This window comes from Nannobrachium achirus (assembly GCF_963921795.1).
Source record: "Nannobrachium achirus genome assembly, chromosome: 2".
NCBI classification, from domain to species: domain Eukaryota; kingdom Metazoa; phylum Chordata; class Actinopteri; order Myctophiformes; family Myctophidae; genus Nannobrachium; species Nannobrachium achirus.
In genome coordinates this window covers 59460625-59484356 of record NC_137811.1, presented here as the reverse complement: position 1 = coordinate 59484356, position 23732 = coordinate 59460625, and the positions used below count along the sequence as shown (strand labels likewise).

General features: G+C 42.1%; 1 protein-coding gene across 2 annotated transcripts in view; it reads right to left on the bottom strand.

Annotated features, from left to right (window-relative positions):
* LOC308305618 (ubiquitin carboxyl-terminal hydrolase MINDY-3-like) overlaps positions 1–23732 on the bottom strand; it is an 80761-nt gene that overhangs the window by 12066 nt on the left and 44963 nt on the right. For both annotated transcript variants that reach the window (XM_080750437.1, XM_080750438.1), the window contains 2 exons: positions 18542–18614; positions 5585–5657 (listed from right to left, as the gene is read on the bottom strand). In XM_080750437.1, the coding sequence (XP_080606563.1) occupies positions 5585–5657; positions 18542–18614 (146 nt within the window). The remainder of the gene's footprint in view (positions 1–5584; positions 5658–18541; positions 18615–23732) is intronic.

Below are 23732 nucleotides of genomic sequence, written 5' to 3'. Positions count from 1 at the left end.
TAGTGTGGTTTAAACCCTTTAGAATAATCATCTATGTTCAATATATAAAAGTATTTTTCTTCTCCAAAATCCATCCATAAAAAGGAACTTTATGTTGATGCTCTGGAATTTGGGCAAGTATCCTCAAAGAATATCAGAACATTAACACTAAACCCACCGTTGCATAAACATGAGCCAGTCACTTCCCCATTGACAGTACCCATGTGTTGTGTTGTATTGGGGAAGGAGGTGTGATCGGTTTGTGTCACTCAACCATGCTGCATACTTCCTCACTGACCAGTCATTACACGTGTAAATGCATGCATTTAGTGATGCTATGATTTCCGTTACCCTGGCTGGTGTCATCATAGACTGTTAAAGTTGCGCTCCTTACGTCAAACCTGGATTAGGTGAATGCTACTAATCAATGTCTGAAGACCAGATTTAGTTGTAAAACACAACATTAATGAGATATGCAGAATGAAAGAAACAAAGGATTTTCACAGGGAAGCTTCAAAAAGACACGAACTAAACAAAAAACAGAGAATGTCTTTGATATCGTCCTATCACTACTGGCTGATGTTTGAAACCCTAGAGCGTGTGTTTGTTGTGTTGTTGCGTGACAGAGTGAGACTGTTACTACAGTATGTTCTTCTGTATGAAGAGTCCGTTATGGATGGAAAACATCCTGTTGGAATTTATAGTAAAACTCAGCTGATCTCTGGGTGATGTGGGGACTGATGCTCTCAAACTACAGTAGCCTCTTGTTTTCATCAAAGAACAGGCGACTGCAAGTCAATTCCAACACAGTAACATCCGCAGTGCTAATTTAAGACCTGGGGCCGATTCTACAAATATCTTTTAAATCCTGTTTTTCTGAAAAACATGTTGCTATATCAGTGGTTCTCAAAATCTTTCATGTCAAGGACCCCCAAAAGTATACGTATTTCACCGCCGTCCCCATCTTAAAATATTTTGTTCTAAGGACCAAAGATTTGAGTTTGTAAAACTTTTTCCCATTGAGTAACAGCGTTATAGTTACTGTGATGTAAAGGGCTGCGTTACTGTGTTACATCTAATCCAGCTGAACTGGTGCTGGAACTGAAACTGTAAAAGGTAAAACAACACTCTGTTTCTCTCTGCAGGCTGCATGTCGCAGGACAACTTGTTGACGGGTTGTGTGTGTGTGTGTATGTGAGAGAGAGAGACAGAGGGAGAGAGAGAGAGAGAGGAGGAGACTCTCACACACGCACGGAGGCAGAACAAACGTGGACACGGGGAAAGAGCTCTAGAGAGAGAGACAAGAGACAGAGAGAGAGAGCTCTGCTGTTAACCTGCTTCTGCACTCGCCTCTCATTGAAAATTAATTACTAGCTGCCGTCTGAAATGTCCTTAGTGTGTGACTGTGATTTGCCGTGACTGATAGAATGTTCATCAAGCTAAAGCCAGTAGTGTTGTGTCAAGCTATGGTGTCAAAGGAGTGTAAACACTTGACTTCCGGAAGCTCTGCCTTCAAAATAAGAGCGTGGGTCCTTGGAAAGGACTTGCGCTTTTTTTTTTTTTTAAGATCCGCTGACACGCCCCAAAATTATAATACAGTAGGTCACATGGTCTCTCTGAAAACGGTCTGAAATAGTCTGAAACTCATGTCACAGTGTAATCTGCCCCTCACCCCCCAACAACAGCTGACCAGTACAGTCTAAGTACAGTCAATTAATTTGATTGGCTTATAATTGCGCATTCCCACAATGACAAAAAAATATTACCTAATATTTTAAGATGCCTTTTTTAAAGTGACAGTACCCCTTTAAGTAAAGTAACTAGTTACTTTTATATTTTAGTAACTAGTAATATAACTAGTTACTTATTAAAAGTAACTTGACCAACACTGCTAAGTGTCCTTTTTCACACAGAAATTAACACACTGATTCTAATGCGTAGCTGTGTTTCGTGAAAATATTTTCTTCTTTCTTCTTTATTTAAGAATTAGTTTGTGTGCTTTTCTGCCTTTATTTTTTGTAGACAAGAAACAGGGAGAGAGACGTAGTGACACGCAGTAAAGGTCGCCGGGATCGGAACTCAGATCCACGTCACGCTGTCAGGCATCAGAGCCTATGTGGTATACGCCTGGACCTCTAGGCCAGCGGGCACCCCTGCGTGACAACATTTTGAACCCTGAAGAGGGAACTGTCTGTACAGTAGTCACACTCTTTGAACTGGAATCAGCTGCAAAATGACACGTCTTAGAGCTTTTATGGACTCTTTGTTCTTGCTCAGGGACACTTCAGCAGGGCAACCATGTGGTTCTAACCCAGGTCTATGGGGCTGGTTATCGGCATTGTGGAAAATACGCATCCAGAGGTTGTACTAGGCAATGAAATTCGAGATCACAGGGGCGCCCGCTGGCCTAGTGGTCAAGGCGCATACCACATACTAGGCTATGCTGGCGTCGCCGGTTCGATTCCCGATCCGGACGACCTTTGCCACATGTCATTCCCCATTTCCTGTCTGTCTACTATCCTATCAAAGGCATAAAAAAAGCCCAAAAACATATTTAAAAAAAAATTTGAGATCACCGTTATGCTTCGTTCAACAATTTTCTCCTCCTCGTAGTTGCAGTAGTCACTAGTGTACACAACATTGCAGACGAGACTATAGTACTATGTTAAACTGATTTGAATCATACTAAAGGGACAGCGAGTACCTATTTGTCTACAGGTAATTACACATCTCAGCTGACAAATACGACCTGCAGAGTTCCCCAGAGCTCCATTCTGGAGCCTCATGCATCTCTACATGTTCCCACTGGCTCAGATTATGGAAAACAACAAAATATATGTTGCCACAGATTACACAAATCGGAAGAATAACGTATCATTGGCGGACTATGGTCCAATACTAACACGGAGCAATGGATTGAACAAATCAACGATTGGATGAGCCATAATTTTCTTAAATTTAACAAAGACAAAACTGTAATGTAATGATTTATGGAACAAATGAAGAACAATTAAGTCATTGCTCATCTTATGTTAAAAAAAGCATAGCACAAGCCAGGAATCTTTGTGTAGTCATGGGCTCAACAGCCATAACTACTGCGGCATTGTCTTTATACAGTAGGTCTCCCTAAAATAATTGATCAGGCGACTGCAGTTGATTCAGAAAGCTGCTGTTAAAAGTTCTTACTAATAGCAAGAAAGTAGATCATTTCACCTCAGTTCTTCTTTGATCTTTAAACTGGCTCCCTGTCTGTCAAATAATTCAGTATGAAAATACTACAGTTGGTTTATGAAAAATGTAATGGTTTAGGGCCAAAATACACCTTTCTGATCCTGTTCTAAATCGTGAACCATCCAGATCTCTCAGGTCACCTGGGGCAGGTCTGGTTTACATCCCCAGAATCAACTAAATGTGGAGTGGCAGCATTCGTTTGAACAAACTCTCAGAAAACTGCAGGGATGCTATACTTCCTTTCCTTATTTTTTTTATTAAACTTTGCATTTAGAATTTGTATTGCACAAATTTTGTCTTAAAGCACTTTGAAGTACCTCATTGTTGAAATCTGCAATACAAATAAACTTGCCTTGCCCACACAAAAACAGGTAACAATCACAAATACTACAACCAAAATTAGAATTTATATGACCATAATCCGCTATCCTTGAATCTAAAAACGGACCCGTAGAAGTCCATTTCTACCTCCTCAGGGTTTGGCCATGTACACACACACACACACACACACACAGTGTTTTGTTTGATTTTAGAAATGAATGCCAAGCTGACAACACTTTGGCGGACAAGTAACTCCTGGGGAAAATTCCCTTGGAACAAATTTCACACACTGTTATTCTTCTACACTTGAATATACAGTAGTCCTTTTGTTTCCTTGAGACGTAAAGAAGGAAGATGCTTGATGGCCAAAAAAATGCTGCAACAGAAGGCTGATACTTAAGAGTTCTTGGCTTTATTTTAGACAGGACACTGAACTGTAAATAATCAGCCTTGTTATTCGACTCACTTGTTGTTTCTTAAGCATGTAATTGAATGTGATTTATGCGACCAAACACTAAAGACATGTTTTTAATAAATGCTAATAGAAATGGCAGATGATTCTGGGTATACACAACTGATTTGTATATTCAAGGGAATATTAACATAAAATCTTTCATGGTAGTATCTTTCAAGTAATTCTTGTATATTGTAATGTACAATAGACCTTGGTTTTCTAGAAAGGATTAAATAATGCCCTTCGGTCAGTTCAACCTAGATTTGTGTCTCTTCGAAAGAGATACTGTACACCAAAGAGCCATGTCTCTCTTCAACATGTCAGCAGGAGACAAGTTCTGGACTTGGTCCATAGACAGCTAGCGGGAGACAGACTTTGTGGACACAGTGCTGTTACCCCGAGTTTTTTTTTATTATTATGGGGGGATGTGGACAAGCTTCCTTGTGCAAAACTGTCAGCACGACAGAGAAATGAAAACATTAAGGTTGTAAGAAGCTCACACAAATATGGCATGACTCCCTCTGATTCATCGTCAATGGAGCGCTTACCGATGACATCAGGCCGTCGTTCACTGGATCCTGGGAGAGCTTTTTAGCACGATTATTAGCGTTTTTAAGAGTTGTTTTTGACATTACTCATTTTAATTCTGTGATCTTGAGAAGTTGATTCAAAGTATTTAAGAACACAAGAGACTATCTACGTCAAGTGCACAAGAAACCGAGACAAATTGGTGATTATGTGGCCTGTTTCATGGGCTTCTGCACCCAAACCACTCGAATTTCATGTCAAAGCTAGCAGGCATATTGACCACTAAGTGGCTCAATACTGCAGCGGTGTCCAATCGCATATAGATTTACATATCAAACCCAACACTGCTCCGACCCAAACACTGCACCGACCCACCTCAAAAAAAAAAAAAAAATTAAAATAAAGAACTGATCTATACAAAACTTGTCACAAGGTGGTAGATTGTCTTTTATCACTACACGACACTGTCGTACGATGAAGGATTGAATTAGTTTTAATCTTGGTTCGTTCCTGCACTACGTGCCAAAGCAAATTCCTTATGCGACACTCAAGCTTGGCGCTAATGTTTTTGTGATTGTGAGTGCAGCGGGGAGTCTGGCTGTCTCTGCAGGGTGGTGTTGTGATGTTTTGAACATGTGTGGGTCTGGAGCACCGCTGAGCACGGTTTAGGAGCCAGAAGAGATCCCAGCCTGGCTTACTGCTCTCTTTTGAAGCCTGCGCTTTAAAACATTTCCTCCCGCGTTCTCCGTCTTTCTTCCTGCACTTAATGGTCTCTATCCCTCCCTCCCTCTCTCTGTCTTTCTTCTTGGTCTTTCATCATGCCTGCCTCCATGTTCTTACTTTACACTGGTCTGCTGGTGAAACCGGACACCAGAGCAGTGACCTGGCCTGGCCGTGACTCTGGACTTGGAAACTTTACGACGCATACAGGTGCCACGCACACATACTCTAGTTCTCACATACATAGACACATACACATGCACTCTGATACACACAATGCCTTGAGAATACGTGCCAAACATACATCTCCACACACACACAAAAGAAAACCTTCAGTATGTAAAGACTTACTAGTCGGGCTCAGAGACGAGGTCAAGGGCTCTCATCACGTCTTCCAACAGAGGCGCTGAGATAAAACCATTATCTACGGAGAGAGAGACAGACGGATGGACAGAGAGAGAGAGAGACAAACACACACAAAACAAGAAATCAAAAACACTGCTAAATGTAAACTAGTACTGTACATTTGCAATGTGTTGTATAGCAGTGTTAAAGTGATGTTTGTTCATGCCACAAAGGCATCCGTTAACGTATAAGGACACAGACCAAGACAGAGATTTAAATAGAGGTTGATGCACTGGATGACCCTGACACACACACACACACACACACACACACACACACACACACACACACACACACACACACACACACACACACACACACACACACACACACACACACACACACACACACACACACACACACACACACACACACACACACACACACACACACACACACACACACACACACACACACACTCTGGCAGGCTCTGGGGACGGACCCTGTCTCATAGTAAAAACATCCACCACGCACACACAGACACATGTGCCCGTGTGCGCACGCACGCACACACACGCCTTGTCCTCTCCTGTGTCTGACCTACATTCCAGAGCAGTGATGATTGCTCTACCTGAGACAGGACCAACGCTAAACACTAACATATGGGTGTTTGCCCATGGTGTGGTGAGTGTGTGTGTGAGTGTGTTATCTGTCTTGTTTAAGCACTAGCACATGAGCATGGTGTGTGGTTCATACAGTTATGTCAACCCCACTCACACACGGTGTGAACAGGACTAATTGACTAACAGTGCAGGTCAGATCTGAGATCTGCCCTAGTCCATTCAACTCGACAGGGACTAAACACTAAACTGGACTTGACACACATTCAAATCAATACGAATACATGATGTAAATGTGCATGCGGTCTTCTATCCTTGTGAGGACCATACGCCCCCCCCACTTCTTTAAGTTGTTGGGGCTGGAAGAGATTGAATGTGTGGTTAACAGATTTTGCGAGAGAAACAAGCGGCCATGTCTACGAAAACAAGCGCACAAGAAGTGACTAGGCCACATGATCACACACAGGGGCAGGGGCTCCCCAGCAGAATGAGGTAACATAGCATCAAAACCACTTGAACCTATATAGCCGATCTACAACCTCACGTCATCACAACACGACACGTTGTGAGCTTGTAGACCTTCCATTTAAAAAATATATATATAAATAAATATTTGAAATATTTTTGAAACATTTTAACTACAAACATCTTTGTATGGGGGACCCTGGAAAAAAATTATGTTTGGACACAATACATATTAATTTGGGGGTCCTTGACGTGAAAATATTTGAGAACCACTGGTTTTAACAACATTAGGAAACCAGCTTAAATAAGCAACTACACTTTGGAAACAAGCCCAAAAAGCCGCAACCCGCAACCACCCATATTTACAAGCCTTACAGAAAAACAAGCCCTGAAGTCACTTATAATAAACGGATTTAGCAACACTGGCCATTGTAGGTGCAAAATATTCAAAAACTTTCAAAAAAAAAATAAAAAAATAAATAAAGGTGACATATAGTGAGCTTTCAGACTGGCTGTTTCTGCTATTCGCCGTACAGTATGTTGAAGTATAGGGTCAAAGTGGTTAACATTTGGTTGCATCTGTGGCTCATAATATAACCGATCTGTCACAGAGAATGTACTCACACCATGAACAGAGCTGAAGCTAATGATTTGTTCTATTGAACATTTCCATTGTACTGTACTTATTCTACTTATCCTCTTAATTTACATATCAGTACTAGATACTTATGAGACTGGTGTATTTCTCTATTCAATTATGAAAGTGGATGTTGAGAGTGGATAACCACTTGAAATCCAGACATCCACATTCTGTGGAGAACCTTAGCCAAAAATAGATGCGCTACGAGCTCACAACGTGATGCGTTGTGAGCTTGTAGATTCTGTGGAATTTCTTTTAAATTTACAGAGCCAACTCCGTTCCAGTTTACCAAGACTAGAGGGTTTAAGTGGTTAAGACTCTCTCGGAACCACATATATCCCCCCACTGAGCTGGAATCTATATCCTGCTGTACCCTCATCTCTCCTGTCTCTCTGTCTCCCTCTCATCTTTCCTACTGTCTGTCTCTTCTGCTAACCCGTCTCAAGGTCCAAGGTTCTGTATTCGTAAACCAGAGTAAATTTGATTTATACACTGGGAGATTCAGCAATCCAGTTAAAAACAATAAGACATGAAAACAAAACAAACACTTTAAAACATTCTACGAAGGAGGTCATCATGACAAAGTGCATCTGCACACATAGTATCACATACACACTTATACCCGCTCACTCAGAGCTTAAGCAAACATTCCATGGAAATAGCAGATCTACAAGCTCACAAATACACTGCAATGCACTGTAGTTTGTAGATCTGATACGGCTGCCTGAGCAGAGGAGCTGAAATTCATTCTTGAGAGACAGAGCTCACTTTACATTGCAGTTGTGAGAAGTGTAGAACTGATAGTTTGCTGATAACACATTTGGTTGTGCTTTTGGTATAGAGAATAGTTTTTCTCCTGAGACAGGTTACCAAACCATGACACAAGGGGGAAAAAACAGGTTGATTTAATAATTGCCAGGGGTCATTGTGGTTTTGTAGATGTGAAAATGGGACAGTTTAAGACCACACAAATGCTGATGTCCCTTTTTACACATTGCCTCCAAATTCAGCTTGAAGGTCAATTTAGTCTGATGATTGTCCCATGGTACTTCTAGTTTTCTACAGTCCATGAATGTTAATGATAGTAGACTCTTTAAGTCATCACACCAGGAGACTCCTCAAGGTCTGGGCCATGGCTGGACTTATTATCTCATAACAGACTCAATGTCTCCATCTCAGCTTTCCTAAGGCCTGTTTCTACTACACTGTCCCTCTGCTATACCGTCTCCCTCTCAGCTGTACTACACTCTCTTTTTTGAGGATTCCCACAGATTCCCAAGGAGTGGCCTTGTCTGTCCCGTCCATGTACAGGCTTCACATGACAATTTGGCCCTCCAGACAAAATCATTCATTCATTCAGAATTCATAAAAATATAGAACTAAAGTACATAGAAATTATAGATCTAGAACACAGAATGTATAGATCTAGAACATAGCTCCGGCCCACCAAGTCCTCAAAGAAAGAATTCACCGCTTCACTTCGAACCGAGGTTTGATTTTTTTTATATATATATCTGTTTATAGAAGATTTTCCTTTCTTTTCAACCAGTACAAAAAATTAAAAAAATGTTGATTATCACAAAATGTAAGCTTTCCCACAGTCTATCTCTCATATGCTGTCTCCCTTTCAGCTTTCTTACTTTCTGTCTCCATCTCAGCTTTAGTACAGTTTGCATCGCCTAAGCCATCACCCTCTCAGCTTTCCTACGGTTTGCCTCAATAAAGACAAAATACAAAAGGGGGAGTTCACTGTCTTTTCAAATTAAAAGATCCAGTCTTCACACTGAACTTGTCTGTCTGTGATGGGGACAATGGAGGGGTGGTGTATGCAGTTTAGACGAGGACATGGGGACAGTGGAGGGGTAGTGCATGCTGTTTAGATGAGGACATGGGGACAGACAAGGGCAGTGGGACACAATGAACAGAAACATGTGTGTCTGGCGCCTTCCTTCCATAACAGTGAGCAAGCAGTGCTGACTCTACATGTGACACATAGTAAATTTATGTTCTTCTGCAAAGCACTCAGCTCAACGCTGGCTACAGTGTGTGTGTACTGTGTGTGTGTGTGTGTGTGTGTGTGTGTGTGTGTGTGTGTGTGTGTGTGTGTGTGTGTGTGTGTGTGTGTGTGAGTGTGTGTGAGAGAGAGGGAGAACCAATGTGTGCACCATCTGTATGCATGCGTCAGCATGTGTGCATAACCGTGTGTATGACATTTTGTTTCAGTATGTGTATGTGAGTTTGTGTTTGGTGTATGTACTGTATACATGTGAGTCAGTTTATCTGTATATGCGAGTTTGTTTCATGTGTGTACATGCGAGTCTGTGTGTATGTGAGTTTGTTTTGTTGTGTGTACACATCTGAATCGGTTTGTGCACATGTGAGTTTGTGTATGTGTGGTGTGCATACGTGCGTACATGTGTTTCATGTGTGTGCACGTGTCTGTTTCTATGTGTACAGTGCTGTATAAGTATGTTTTGTTGTGTACATGCTAATCTGTTTCTTGTGTGTGACCTGAGTGCTTCTTTGTGTATGCGAGTTTGTTTTGTTGTGTGTGTACATGCAAGTCTGTTTCTCTGTGTATGCAAGTTTCTATTTTGTTATTTGAGTAATTTGCCCGTTTCTCTGCGTCCTGAGTTTTTGCTTTGTTGTGTGTGTAATGTGAATCCGTCTTTCTGTCTGTACGAGTTTGTTTTGTTGCGTATGTAATGTGTATTTCTCTGTGTGTTTTGTTGCGAATGTAATGTGTATTTCTCTGTGTGTATTAGAGTGTTTGTTCATGTGTGCATGTACTGTATGTGATGTGAATGTTTGTCATGTTGTACAGTATGAACAGCTAAAACTCGTGGGCATTCATGTGTGTATAGGAGTTTATATAAATATAATGCGTGGCGTGTTTATTTGTCTTTTTCTCGTTCCACGTGTGAGTTTAGGTTTCTGTGTATGCAATAGAATGTGTCGATTTGTATCTTTTGAGGGTGTCTGCGTGTCAGGGTGTGTTTGTGTGTATGTATGTATTAGTGAGGAACATGCATGGCTCCACCCATGGATTTGAGAACAAGCAGAAAGCCGACAAAAACTCTTACCGCACCCCCCCCCCCCCCCCCCCCTCCGATGTGACAGAGAGTGAAGCAGACAGTTTTGTTTACATATTTGGTGTCAAGGCGACCGGAGCAGACAAGACTGCTCTCAGCTGCTACGACTCACCTCACACACGCACGCGTACACACACATGCATATCGTCACTGTGGGGCAGAAACCTTGTTCGGCTGTTTTCACTAGTTTAAATCATTTTTAAAATGATAAATGCAAAACGACGAGTTTTGGACGTACAAGGTTTCCACTCGACAACGACGATATGAAGTGTGTGTGTGAGCTAATTTCCGAGCACATTGTCACGCACTTACACAAGCTTAAACTGTGCAAAACCATGCACAAATGGACAGGAAAAAACCCACCCAATTCACAAATGCATGCTTGTATGCGCACACATGTTCTTTCTCGCTCACACACACACACACACACACACACACACACACACACACACACACACACACACACACACACACACACACACACACACACACACACACACACACACACACACACACACACACACACACACACACACACACACACCCACACCCACCCCTACAGAGCTGTGCGAGTCAGCATATTGTTGTGATCAGCAGGGAGTAGGGGAATGTTGTTTACTCAATCACAGAGACGCACATTTCATTTCACCAGCATGGACCTCTGGTGTGTTATTATTACTGTGAGACACAATGTGTTGTGTGTGTGTGTGTGTGTGTGTTTTATCAGTGTGTGCTAAGTGAATGTGTGTGTCATGTACTGTATGAGCCTGTGGAATGTGTATACAATATTTGTGCGTGTTATGTGTGTGTGGTGATTTTATCAGTCTGCCAGCATTGTGTGAGAGTCTCAGTGTTCCAGCTCAGACCTGGTACATGTGTCTGTATAATCTACGGTTGATATTTCTGAATTAAAGGAATACTTCACCCAAGAAATGACTTTATTTCTATAGTTTACTTAACCTGTCTTGAAGACAAAGAATTTTCGTTTGTTCAAGCCTGACATGCCACGAGTTAAGAGCTCATTCACATGTTGCACGTGTCTTTGGTGCATGAGGCCGTTTAGCCCGGAAATGTTTAACAAGTTGAATTACTTCTATGGCTATATTTTGGAAAATAATTTCAACAGATTTAGAGAGTAAAAAATCTAAACAACACTATGAGTGGTGTTTAGGAGATAATAAAAATATGTTAAATCGGTTAAAAGTAAAAAAATATTTTCTTCATTTTTGGATTCACCGGTAAGGAATATTCTCAGTGTCTCTGTGTCTTCAAGACACCACGGAGTATGTAAACTGTAGAAATAAAGTAATTTATTGGGGGAAGTACCGGTAAGTACTTTAAGCCCGATTTATACTTCCTCATACGACGGCGTCGCACAGTAATAATAGCCGACCTACAAGGCGATTTCATCTTTAAACTTTCCACAGTGACAACTGATGAAGTGTTTAAAAAATTGAGCGCCCTACCTCAGCACAAGGCCACTGGCCTTGATAAAATCCCAGCTAGATTTCTCAGAGATTCAGCCGCCACCATTGCTCCAATCATTACCCACATAATTAACCTTTCCATCGAACAGGGTCATGTCCCCCAGGACTTCAAACTAGCAAAAGTAACCCCCCTGCACAAAAAAGGTAGCAAACTAGACCCTGGAAACTACCGCCCCGTTTCCATTCTTAGCTCCATATCCAAAGTCATGGAGAAAATAGTCTACGAACAGATTGCAAGTTATCTCGATGAGAATAATCTGATTTACGAGTTCCAATCTGGATTCAGAAAATCCCATTCCACTGACACATGCCTTCTCTATTTGACTGACCAAATCAAACGCGAAGCGGATCAGGGCAAATATAGTGGCATGGTCATGATGGACCTCCAGAAGGCATTTGACACCGTGGATCATGCTATTCTGATTGAGAAACTAAAAGCCATCGGTCTTGACAGCGCAGCAGTGAGCTGGATGCAATCTTACCTGGTGGGGAGGGAACAGGTGGTGGAGATTAACGGAACCCTGTCCCCCCCCCTCCCAGTAAGCTGTGGTGTTCCTCAAGGTAGCATACTGGGACCTCTGTTGTTCCTAATATACGTGAACGACATGGCATCTGCTTGCGACTGCAACCTGTTCCTGTTCGCGGATGACTCGGCTCTCCTAGTCTCGGGCAAGGACCACTTGCAGGTTGAAAAGACACTTAACTCTGAACTGAGTAAGATCTGCACATGGCTTAACGACAACAAATTATCAATTCACCTGGGAAAAACCGAGTCCATCCTCTTTGGATCAAATCATAATCTCAAAAAGGTAGATGACTTCACAATCAAAGTGGGTGACAAGGTCATAACACGAAAAAACGAAATCTCTTACTTAGGATGTATCCTTGAAGCTAATCTTTCCAGCGAAAAGATGACTTCAAAAGTAATAACAAAAATCAACCAACGAACTCGTTTCCTACAGAGGATCGCCCCAATGGTCAACTTCAACACACTGAAGACCATAGCTGGTGCAATAATCCAGCCCCTCTTTGACTACGGAGTCCACGTATGGTATCGTGACGCCCCACAAGCCCTTAAAACTAAACTCCAAACAGCCCAAAATAAACTAATTAGGGTCCTGCTTAACCTTCCCTATCAGACTCACCTCACCGCTACTCACCAGTTAAGAGTAGGGTGGCTCAGAGTAGATGACAGAGTACAGCAACTTGCAATGGGCCTGGTGTACAAGATACACCACACCACTATGATACCCAAGTACCTGTCAAAATACTTTATAAACGTTAAGGATGTCCATAATTACAACACCAGAGGCAGTGCCACAGATCACGTTCAACCCAGAGTCAACTCAAAGAAAGGGTCGAACTCGTTCTTCTGCTACACCACAAAAATGTGGAATGCCTTACCGAAGGCCATAAAGGAGTGTGGATCACTAGCATCCTTTAAAAATGCCCTGAAAAACCACTTACAGGCAGCAGCCGTTCGCAACTGGTAAAAAACCTAGCCCAACCCTACCCTCCCTGCCCCTTCCTTGTATATACTGTACATACTGATTGTTTAGACTTACTGTTACCTGCCCCTTCCTTGTATATATTGTATATACTGTACTTACTGATTGTATAGACCTACTGTTTTCTCTTTTTCTTTTCATATCTACTGCATAGTACTGTGTTCTATTTGTCTGTCATTCAATGTTATATGAGATACTTTAATGGTTTCCTGTTGAAATAAGCTTAGTCTTTTCATGGATCTCCTTTTAGTAGACCTTGTACCAGTGAACTGTACCGTCATGAATCTGTACATTTTCCTATGCAAACTTCTAATAAAGCCTTCAATCAATCAATCAATCAATGCCGTCAGTCGATAAGGCCTGGAACATTGCCCAAAAATGGAGCTCTACATCATAAACTACGTCATAGTCAAGTGGCATCATAGACTAAAATCCAAGATCCACGTAAAGGCACACCATACAATACAAACAAGTCGCGATAGTTCTATACTGCAAAGCAGGATACTGAAAATGTCAAAGACGAAAGACACGGAGGAAGGGAGGATTAAGGAGAAGATGAAATGGGAGGAGGAGAGAATCGAGCTGATTAAAGAGAAAGATGCCTTGTCACAGAGATTCCTCTCTGCTCAGCAGATGATTAAATGCATGAAGAACATGATGAAGACAACAGAGAACAGGATCATTAAAGTGCAAGAACAAATTAAATGCATAGAGGAAGGGAGGAGAGTCGAGAAGACCAAATGGGAAGAGGAGAGGATCCAACTCACACAAGAAAAAGAAGCTTTGTTACAAATGTTCCTGTCTTTAGAACAGACCAATAAATACATGACAAACGAGATGAAGACAAACGAGACAAAGATCCTGAATATGCAAGAGAAGATTAAAGGCATTGTGGAAGAGTGGAAAGAAGAAAAGAAGAAATTGGAAGAAGAGAGACTCCTACTCATTAAAGAAAAGGAGGCGTTTCTTCATTTGAAGAATGAATAAAGAACCCAATTGAAGTAAAACGAGAGAGAGATATGCCTTTTTGTTTAGTTTTTACATTTTGGACAGTATTGCCTATAATGACATGTCCAAAAATGTGTCACCAGGTTAAAACATTATTTGTGTTACACTTTAAACCCGTTTTGGGCATCATAGCACATACAGAACTCTTGCCAAATGCCGCCAAGCGCAACTTTTTTCCAAACTAGCCCAAATAAATAACGGACCTACAAGCTCACAACACGTCAGGATGCGCCACGTTGTGAGCTTGTTGATTGGCTATTTTTGTTATTCATCTCATGACAAACTATACCAGGCCTAAACAGTTAGGTTTCTTGCTCAAGGACACTTCAGCACAGACTGGGCGAACCGGGTTGAACCGGCAACCATACGATTCCCACATGGCCTCTCTACTCATTCAGTTACAGATGCTCCTATTAAACAAGATCAACAGAGTGATGCAGAGTTTTGAGATTGTTGTGTGCTGGACTTTGAGTTGTGTTTACAGGTGTCCCTCTGTGTCACCGTGCACAGAGAGAGACAAAGAGAAAGACAGGGGGCGGTTGACTCAGCTGGGACGAGGAAGAGGAAAGGAGGAGGGAGAGAAGACAAGGAAGAAGGGGGGTTGTCTCAGCTGGGATGAGGTTTCTGATCTCAGTAACATTAACAACAAATGAGAGATGAAAGGAGCAATAAACTACCAGCTCTGTCTGCAGACGAGAGAGAGAGGAGTGGGAAGAAGAGGAGGATGAAGAGAGATAGGAAGAGAGGAAGTGAGAAAGAAGATAGGAGAGGAAGGGTGATGAAATAGAGGAGAGGGATGAGAGAGAGGTTAGGAAAAGAGAGAAGATGAAGAGAGGATTAGGAGAAAGTAGAAATAATGTTGAATGGGCAGGTTGACTCAGCTGTGACAGGATTTGATCTCAGCAATATAAACAACCAGAAGAGAGAAGAGGGGAGAGAGAGGGGGGAAGAGAAGAGAGGAACAGAGAAGAAAGCATATAGGAGAGAATTGTATTTGAAATATACATATCATTTACATTTTTGTATATTATAAAATCAACTGAATGCACTCTGTCGAGGTTCTGACTTGTGCACTTGTGCCCATATGGCCTACTTCAGAGATGGGCAGTATTTGAAATACGTATTTGAAATACTCTTTTGTATTTTGTAATTTGTATTTGGCTGGGACGGAAAAAAATGGATGTAATTTGTATCAAAATACTTTCAGGTCTAGTATTTTCTGTATTTGAAATACAAAATACTTTTTATGTAATTTTATTCTCAAATGGACACATTCTAAACATTCACAAAGGTTTAAACTGTAGGGGGAAAGACACATTTTCTTTCAATCTAATTTGCTGTTGGTTTGTGTGTGTGTGATACAGCCATAGCACTTGACTTTGGTTTGCTTCAAATGTATCGTGCATTATGATTACAATTTCGAATTACTTGCGCGCAAGTACTGCGTTTATCTGCGTATGTATGTATGTAGGTTGGTAGGTAGGTAGCTGTGTGTGTTTAAGCATGTAGCACAATAAGGGACCAGCATTTCTGGCAATGTCATCATTAACAGCCAATGAGGGACCAGCATTCCTGGTGATGTCAGTGGTGATATCACTGGCATCGCCAGTGGTGATGCCAGTAGTGAGCGCACCTCATGGCGCGTTCTGCTGGCGTGCAAGCAGGCCATACATACATGGCCTGCACAAGGAGCAAGTTGGCACCTCAACAGAGTGCAGTTTTAGTTATTATAAGGCTGGCAGAGCGGGTTTTGCACTCTATGAAGTACTGGCGCAGAGGCAACTGTGCATTCAGTCTCATGCCATAGTTCCTTTAGAAGATAACGGTAAAGTGGGTTCCAGACGATACGCGGTCACCACCTCCTAGTAATTCATTTTCAATGAGAGGCGGGCGGCTATTGCTGCCGCGCAGCGAAGTTTTGAGGCGGCGAGGCGAGCGGGCGCAGTCCCGTGAAAATCCCAACGAGCGTGCTCGTTTGTGCATGCGTACATGGGCAGTGAGAGATGGATTGTGTTCATCTTTGTGAAATACCTTGTGGCGTTCACTCACTGAGCAAGTGTGTTTGTGTCTCACTGCGGTGCGGTAACCCAAGCGGCAGCCGTAGCCGTAGCGTTGACCGCTTATCGTGTGGAAGGCACTTCTAGCCTGAGCTCTCACACACTGGCACACAGTGGTAAACATTTAGGCAGCCTGCTCAAGACTAACACCATAGTATGGTCAATTTAAGTGCCTTCCACACGATACACGGTCACCGCTATGGCTGCCGATTGGGTCAGCGGTTACCGCACGCGGTATTTCACAAAGATGAACACAATCCATCTCTCACCGCCCACATATGCATGCACAAACGAGCACACTCGCGGGGAATTCACGGGACCGCACCCGCTCGCCTCGCCAGTTAATTTAATACTTGGCAGTAGGGGTGTAACGATATAGTAACTGAATCGAAATATCGTTTTTAACTTAAAAAATCGAAGTATATCGAAATGAAAACAGCTAAAATCGAATCGAATCGTTTTATTTTGTATCGTATCGAATCGGCAGTGCAAAGAATCGATTGTATCGATACTACCTACTTGTGCATTGTATTTAGCATTTTTAAGAAGAACAATTTTAAAGGAGTGGTTTAATTACTTTTCCTTTCCATATAGCTACTCTGGTCTATCGATAAATATGTGTAATCTCTGGGTTCATGTCAAGGTGCAGGTTTGTCAATATACAATGACCATGTATTTGGCGGATAATCACTGTGTTTACTTATTTATAACCATAATAGTACATGTTTCCCTTAAAAACCTGCACTATCCACCCCTTTCACACATATTTAATTTCTTTGCTAAATAGTTACTATATCGATTTTAAATCATTGAATCGAATCGTATCGTATCGCCATGAATTAACCAATATCGTCCATGTATCGTATCGTCAACCATGTATCGTGATATGTATCGAATCGCTATTAAAATGTATCGTTACACCCCTACTTGGCAGTCAATCTATAAAAGTGCTAATCATTGCATCAATTTTTATAAAAAGTATTTATGTATTTTCAAAATACAAAATACGTATTTGAATCTTAAATACATTTCTCTGGCCTGTATTTATATTTTGTATTTTGATACATTTTTTTGACCCAGTATTTGTATTTTGTATCAAAATACTTTTCAATGTATTTTCGCCCATCTCTTGTTGTGCGCCAGCAGAGCACGCTGACGCAAGCACTACTTTCGGTGCCGTCTCTATGCATGTGGGTGGAAGTTGGCACTCTTGTCGAGGTGCCAACTTTCCCACCCACTTGCTTGTTATTTATATCAGGTCGCACTTGTTTTGGTGGTGACGTCATCAGGAAAGGTTCTCCCTAATTGGCTAATGGTCCTGCCTTTGTACTGTCGGTCAGATACAGACAGCACCGAAAGTAGTACTTGGGTGCTACGCTGGCGCAAGTAATGAGCTCATCCGTTTGTTTAAAACATCTAATTCCATACGCACATATTTAATTCATACACAAAGACAAACCCAGCAAACTCACTCAAGCAACCATCCCATCGGAACCTGAGACTCAACAGTCGAACAGCAATGGGATTTATTGGCAGTCGGTCACACACAAAACATTGCCCAATCAGTTCCATTCTTGCTATTTCATTAGTATCGCAAACCAAGGTTGCCGACTTGTTTGTTATATTATATTTTTGCGCAACCAGAGCCCAAACAGAACAATTAGAATAATTGTTGGCCTGAACCCATCAGTTCCCATCTGGTTGTTTTTTCACTGATTGTTGTATGTTATGACCGGGCTTGTGCATCAAATCACATCATTTCCAGGCCCGTTGAGAACTCTAATATTAGAACCCTGAGCTGAGCAGGACTCAGTAGCAGAGGAGAGGTTATGTAGACACCTGCTCTGAAATGAAGAGAGGGGAGGAGAAAAGACAACATGGCCAAGACATTCTTCTGTCAATGTGTGTCTGTGTATTTGGGAGAATCAAAGTAAGGTGAAATAAATCCTTTTACTGGTCTGTTTTTCACTTCAGCAGGAAGCCAAGAAGCAATGGGCAGAAATATGACAACACGATTGACATTGAGTGTGTATAATGTTTTTGAAGGACAGCAACATATTTAAGATAAATTAAGTGAAGTCTTTACCTTCAGGATCAAATGACTGGAAGACTCTCCTGGCCTGCTCTGATGGAGACTCTGGACCAACCAGAGACATTTCCTACAGAGAAAGTTAGGGGTAGAGGAGGAGGAGAGAGAGAGATATGAGAGAGAGATTTGGGAGTAGAGGCGGAGAGATCGAGAGAAGAGAGCAAGGAAGAGAACATTGAATAAGTTAACATACCATTAAATAAGTGAGGACCAGCTAACCCATCTAAACTATTTTAATTCCACCATGCCGCAAATCCAGACCTGTACACTTTTAAGAGGGATTTACTGTAGCATCATACTGTATTATGCTCCAAGCACCGTTTCTGATCTTTTTTCTACCCTGATGAACATAAAATTATGAGTATCCCTTATTTTCCTACACTAAACGTATACTCATATCATCTATCTGCTCATGCTGCTTCTCAAGATATAATGTGAGCTCATCTGCACCAGATATGGACCTTCAGTCTGTAGCTTCTCTACATCAGTGGTTCTCAACTTTGGAGCCAGGGACCCCCCAGGGGTCCCCAGCTAAATGATTGATAGTTAAGAGGAACAGCATAGACCCTTACATGTCTGTAACTGTAACAAATGGAAACAAATGGACTTTGTTTCCATTTGTACACTCAAAAGAGTTATGGGGGTCCATGGCCTAATGCATACCAAACGGGGGGTCCCTGAAATTAAAGCGTTTTAGAAACACTGCTCTACAAGTTGCTGCGGGGTCTTTGTGGACATTCATAACAGCACACTGGGCAGAGACCCAACACACAGACTCGCATCAATAATGACAAGTCCAGTCAAACCTTATTAAGTGTGCCTATGCATAGCATGGGGACACTTATTGTTCTCGCTCATATTTAAGTGTGCCTATGCATAGCATGGGGACACTTATTGTTCTCGCTCATATTTATTTATTAAGTGTGCCTATGCATAGCATGGGCAGACTTATTGTTATCGCTCATATTTACTTACTTAAGTCTGTCCATACTTTTCCCCAAAGTTTGGCACGCTACTCCTCCCACAGTTTTGGCACCACACACTCGCGCCATATGTCAAATCGACCGGCTTACTCGGGAATGGTGTGCTATCAAGTTGCTAAGAGAAAGGTTCTATAGTTTAATTGATATTAATTTATTAGTGAATTAATTTTCCCCATTGACTTATAATGGGAATCGCATTCAATTATTTTTCTCTTGCAAACCATAGGGGCTACAGTTTCAAGACTTGGAGAGGAGGTTCAAAATGATTTCAAGGATTAATTAAAAAATAATAGTGTCATTTGGCCTCATGGTGGCGCTATAACAGCCCACTTTACGTTTTGGCCTGTAACTGTTGAACCGTAGGTCGAAAAATTAAAATTATTTTTTCCCTGGATTCCTTGGGTCAAGACGCATCTCCCCATATAGGCCACGCCCATTTGCGCCAGGATAGATTTTCCGCCATCTTGAATTTTCTCCAAAACACACTTTTTGCTCCTTTTCCTACATATTACCTTCAAATGTCTTAAAAACCGGTACACATGATCTATGAATCCACGCGATAAACATAGTCAAAGGATATTTCGATAGTTCGTACCGTTCGTTCGTAACGCGCTTCCAAAGTTAGGGGGAGGGGCCCGTTTGGCAAAAAATTGCCCTAACTCACAAACAATAGGTCGAGTCAACACTGAATTTCAACCACAGGTCAAGGGTGGCATACTCAACCAATCCCCAAAAGCATTTCCACTTTGACCCCTAGGGGGCGTCACAAACGCGTAAAACGTAACCGTTTCGTGCCGGAACGCGTTTTTCACGGGGACGGACCCTCTCACAACGAAACACAGACAACTTGGCGGATGGTCTCACCGTCCAAACCGCTACACAAGGTCGTGCATTGCAGGCACACTTGTCAAAATTGACTCTGTCAATTCTAGTTAAGTGTGCCTATGCATAGCATTGGCAACTTATTGCAATCGCTCATATTTATGTATGTATGTCCATGCTTTTCCCCAAAGTTTGGCACGCTACTCCTCCCACAGTTTTTGCACCACACACTCGCGCCATATGTCAAATCGACCGGCTTACTCGGGAATGGTGTGCTAGTAACTTGCTAAGAGAAAGGTTCTATAGTTTAATTTATATTAATTTATTAGTGAATTAAATTGTCCCCATTGACTTATAATGGGAGAAAGCAAAAATTCACATTCAATTATTTTTCTCTCGCAAACCATAGGGGCTACAGTTTCAAGACTTGGAGAGGAGGTTCATAATGATTGTAAGAATTAATCAAAAAATAATTACATCACTCGGCCTCATGGTGGCGCTATAACAGGCCACTTTACGTTTTGGCCTGTAACTGTTGAACCGTAGGTCGGAAAATTAAAATTATTTTTTCCCTGGATTCCTTGGGTCAAGACGCATCTCCCGATATAGGCCACGCCCATTTGCGCCAGGATAGATTTTCCGCCATCTTGAATTTTCTCCAAAACACACTTTTTGTTCCTTTTCCGACATATTTTCTTCAAATTGCACAAAAAACGGTACACATGATCTATGAACCCATGCAATGAACATACTCAAGGGATATTGCGATAGTCCATTACGTTTGTTCGTAACGTGCTTCCAAAGTTAGCGAAAGGGGCCCGTTTTGCAAACAATAGCCATAAATCACAAACAAAAGGTCCAGTCAACACTGAATTTCAACCACAGGTCGGGGGTGGCATACTCAACGATCCCCAAAAGCATTTCCAATTGGCCACATGGTGGCGCTATAACGGACCACTTGCCTCGTAACTCTTGAACCATAGGTCGGAGAATTAAAATTCTTTTTTCCCTGGATTCCTTGGGTCACGACGCATCTCTCCATATAGGACACGCCAATTTGCACATGGGAAGATTTTTCACCATTTCAAATTTTCTCCAAAACACACTTTTTGCTCCTTTTCCTACATATTTTCTTCAAATGTCTTAAAAACCGGTACACATGATCTATGAAGCCACGCGATAAACATAGTCAAAGGATATTTCGATAGTCCGTACCGTTCGTTCGTAACGCGCTTCCAAAGTTAGCGGGAGGGGCCCGTTTCGCAAACGATAGCCATAAATCACAAACAATAGGTCGAGTCAACACTGAATTTCAACCACAGGTCGCGGGCGGCATACTCAACGATTCCCCAAAAGCATTTCCACTTCGACCCCTAGGGGGCGTCACAAACGCGCGAAACGTAACCGTTTCGTGCCAGAACGCGTTTTTCACGGGGACCGACCCTCTCACGACGAAACGCGGACGACTCGGCGGACGGTCTCACGGTCCGAACCGCCGCACGAGGTCGCGCATTTAGCGCGCTGCAGGCACACTTGTCAAAATTGACTCTGTCAATTCTAGTTAAGTGTGCCTATGCATAGCATTGGCAGACTTATTGTTATCACTCATACTTAAGCCAGACATGGAGACACACATGTATTTCCCCAAAGTTTGGCACGCTACTCCTCCCACAGTTTTTGCACCACACACTTGCGCCATATGTCAAATCGACCGGCTTACGCGGGAATCGTGTGCTATCAACTTGCTAAGAGAAAGGTTCTATAGTTTAATTGATATGAATTTATTAAGAAATTAATTAACCCTTACCTGTCCCCATTGACTTATAATGGGAATCGCATTCAATAATTTTTCTCTCGCAAACCATAGGGGCTACAGTTTCAAGACTCAGAGAGGAGGTTCATAATGATTACAAGGAAAAAATAAAAAATAATAGCGTCATTTGGCCTCATGGTGGCGCTATAACAGCCCAGTGTACGTTTTGGCCTGTAACTGTTGAACCGTAGGTCGGAAAATTAAACTTATTTTTTCCCCGGATTCCTTGGGCCAAGACGCATCTCCCCATATAGGCCACGCCCATTTGCGCCAGGATAGATTTTCCGCCATCTTGAATTTTCTCCGAAACACACTTTTTGCTCCTTTTCCTACATATTTTCTTCAAATGTCTTAAAAACCGGTACACGTGATCTATGAAGCCACGCGATAAACATAGTCAAAGGATATTTTGATAGTCTATACCGTTCATTCGTAACGTGCTTCCAAAGTTAGCGGGAGGGGCCCGTTTTGCAAACAATAGCCATAAATCACAAACAAAAGGTCAAGTCAACACTGAATTTTAACCACGGGTCGCGGGTGGCATACTCAACGTTTCCCCAAAAGCATTTCCACTTCGACCCATAGGGGGCGTCACAAACGCGCGAAACGTAACCGTTTCGTGCCAGAACGCGTTTTTCACGGGGACCGACCCTCTCACAACGAAACACGGGCTTGGCGGATTGTCTCACCGTCCAAACCGCTGCACAAGGTCGCGCACTGCAGGCACACTTGTCAAAATTGACTCTGTCAATTCTAGTATTGACTTTACAAGCACACTCTCTAAACTTCGGCACGCTACTCCTCCCACAGTTTTTGCACCACACACTCGCGCCATATGTCAAAACGACCGGCTTACTCGGGAATGGTGTGCTAGTAACTTGCTAAGAGAAAGGTTCTATAGTTTAATTGATATTAATTTATTAGTGAATTAATTTTTCCCCATCGACTTATAATGGGACAATGCAAAAAGTCACATTCAAGTATTTTTCTCTCGCAAACCATAGGGGCTACAGTTTCAAACCTCGGAGAGGAGATTCATAATGATTTTAAGAATAAATCGAAAAATAATTACACCACTCATCCTCATGGTGGCGCTATAACGGCTCACTTTACGTTTTGCCCCGTAACTCTTGAACCGTAGATCGGAGAATGAAAATTATTTTTTCCCTGGATTCCTTGGGTCAAGACGCATCTCCCCATGTAGGCCACGCCCATTTGCGTAGGGATAGATTTTCCGCCATCTTGAATTTTCTCCAAAACACACTTTTTGCTCCTTTTACTACATATTTTCGTCAAATGTCTTACAAACCGGTACACATGATCTATGAAGCCACGCAATAAACATAGTCAAAGGATATGTCGATAGTCCGTACCGTTCGTTCGTAACACGCTTCCAAAGTTAGCGGGAGGGGCCCGTTTCGCAAACGAGAGCCATAAATCACAAACAAAAGGTCGAGTCAACACTGAATTTTAAACACGGGTCGCGGGTGGCATACTCAACGTTTCCCCAAAAGCATTTCCACTTCGACCCATAGGGGGCGTCACAAACGCGCGAAGCGAAACCGTTTCG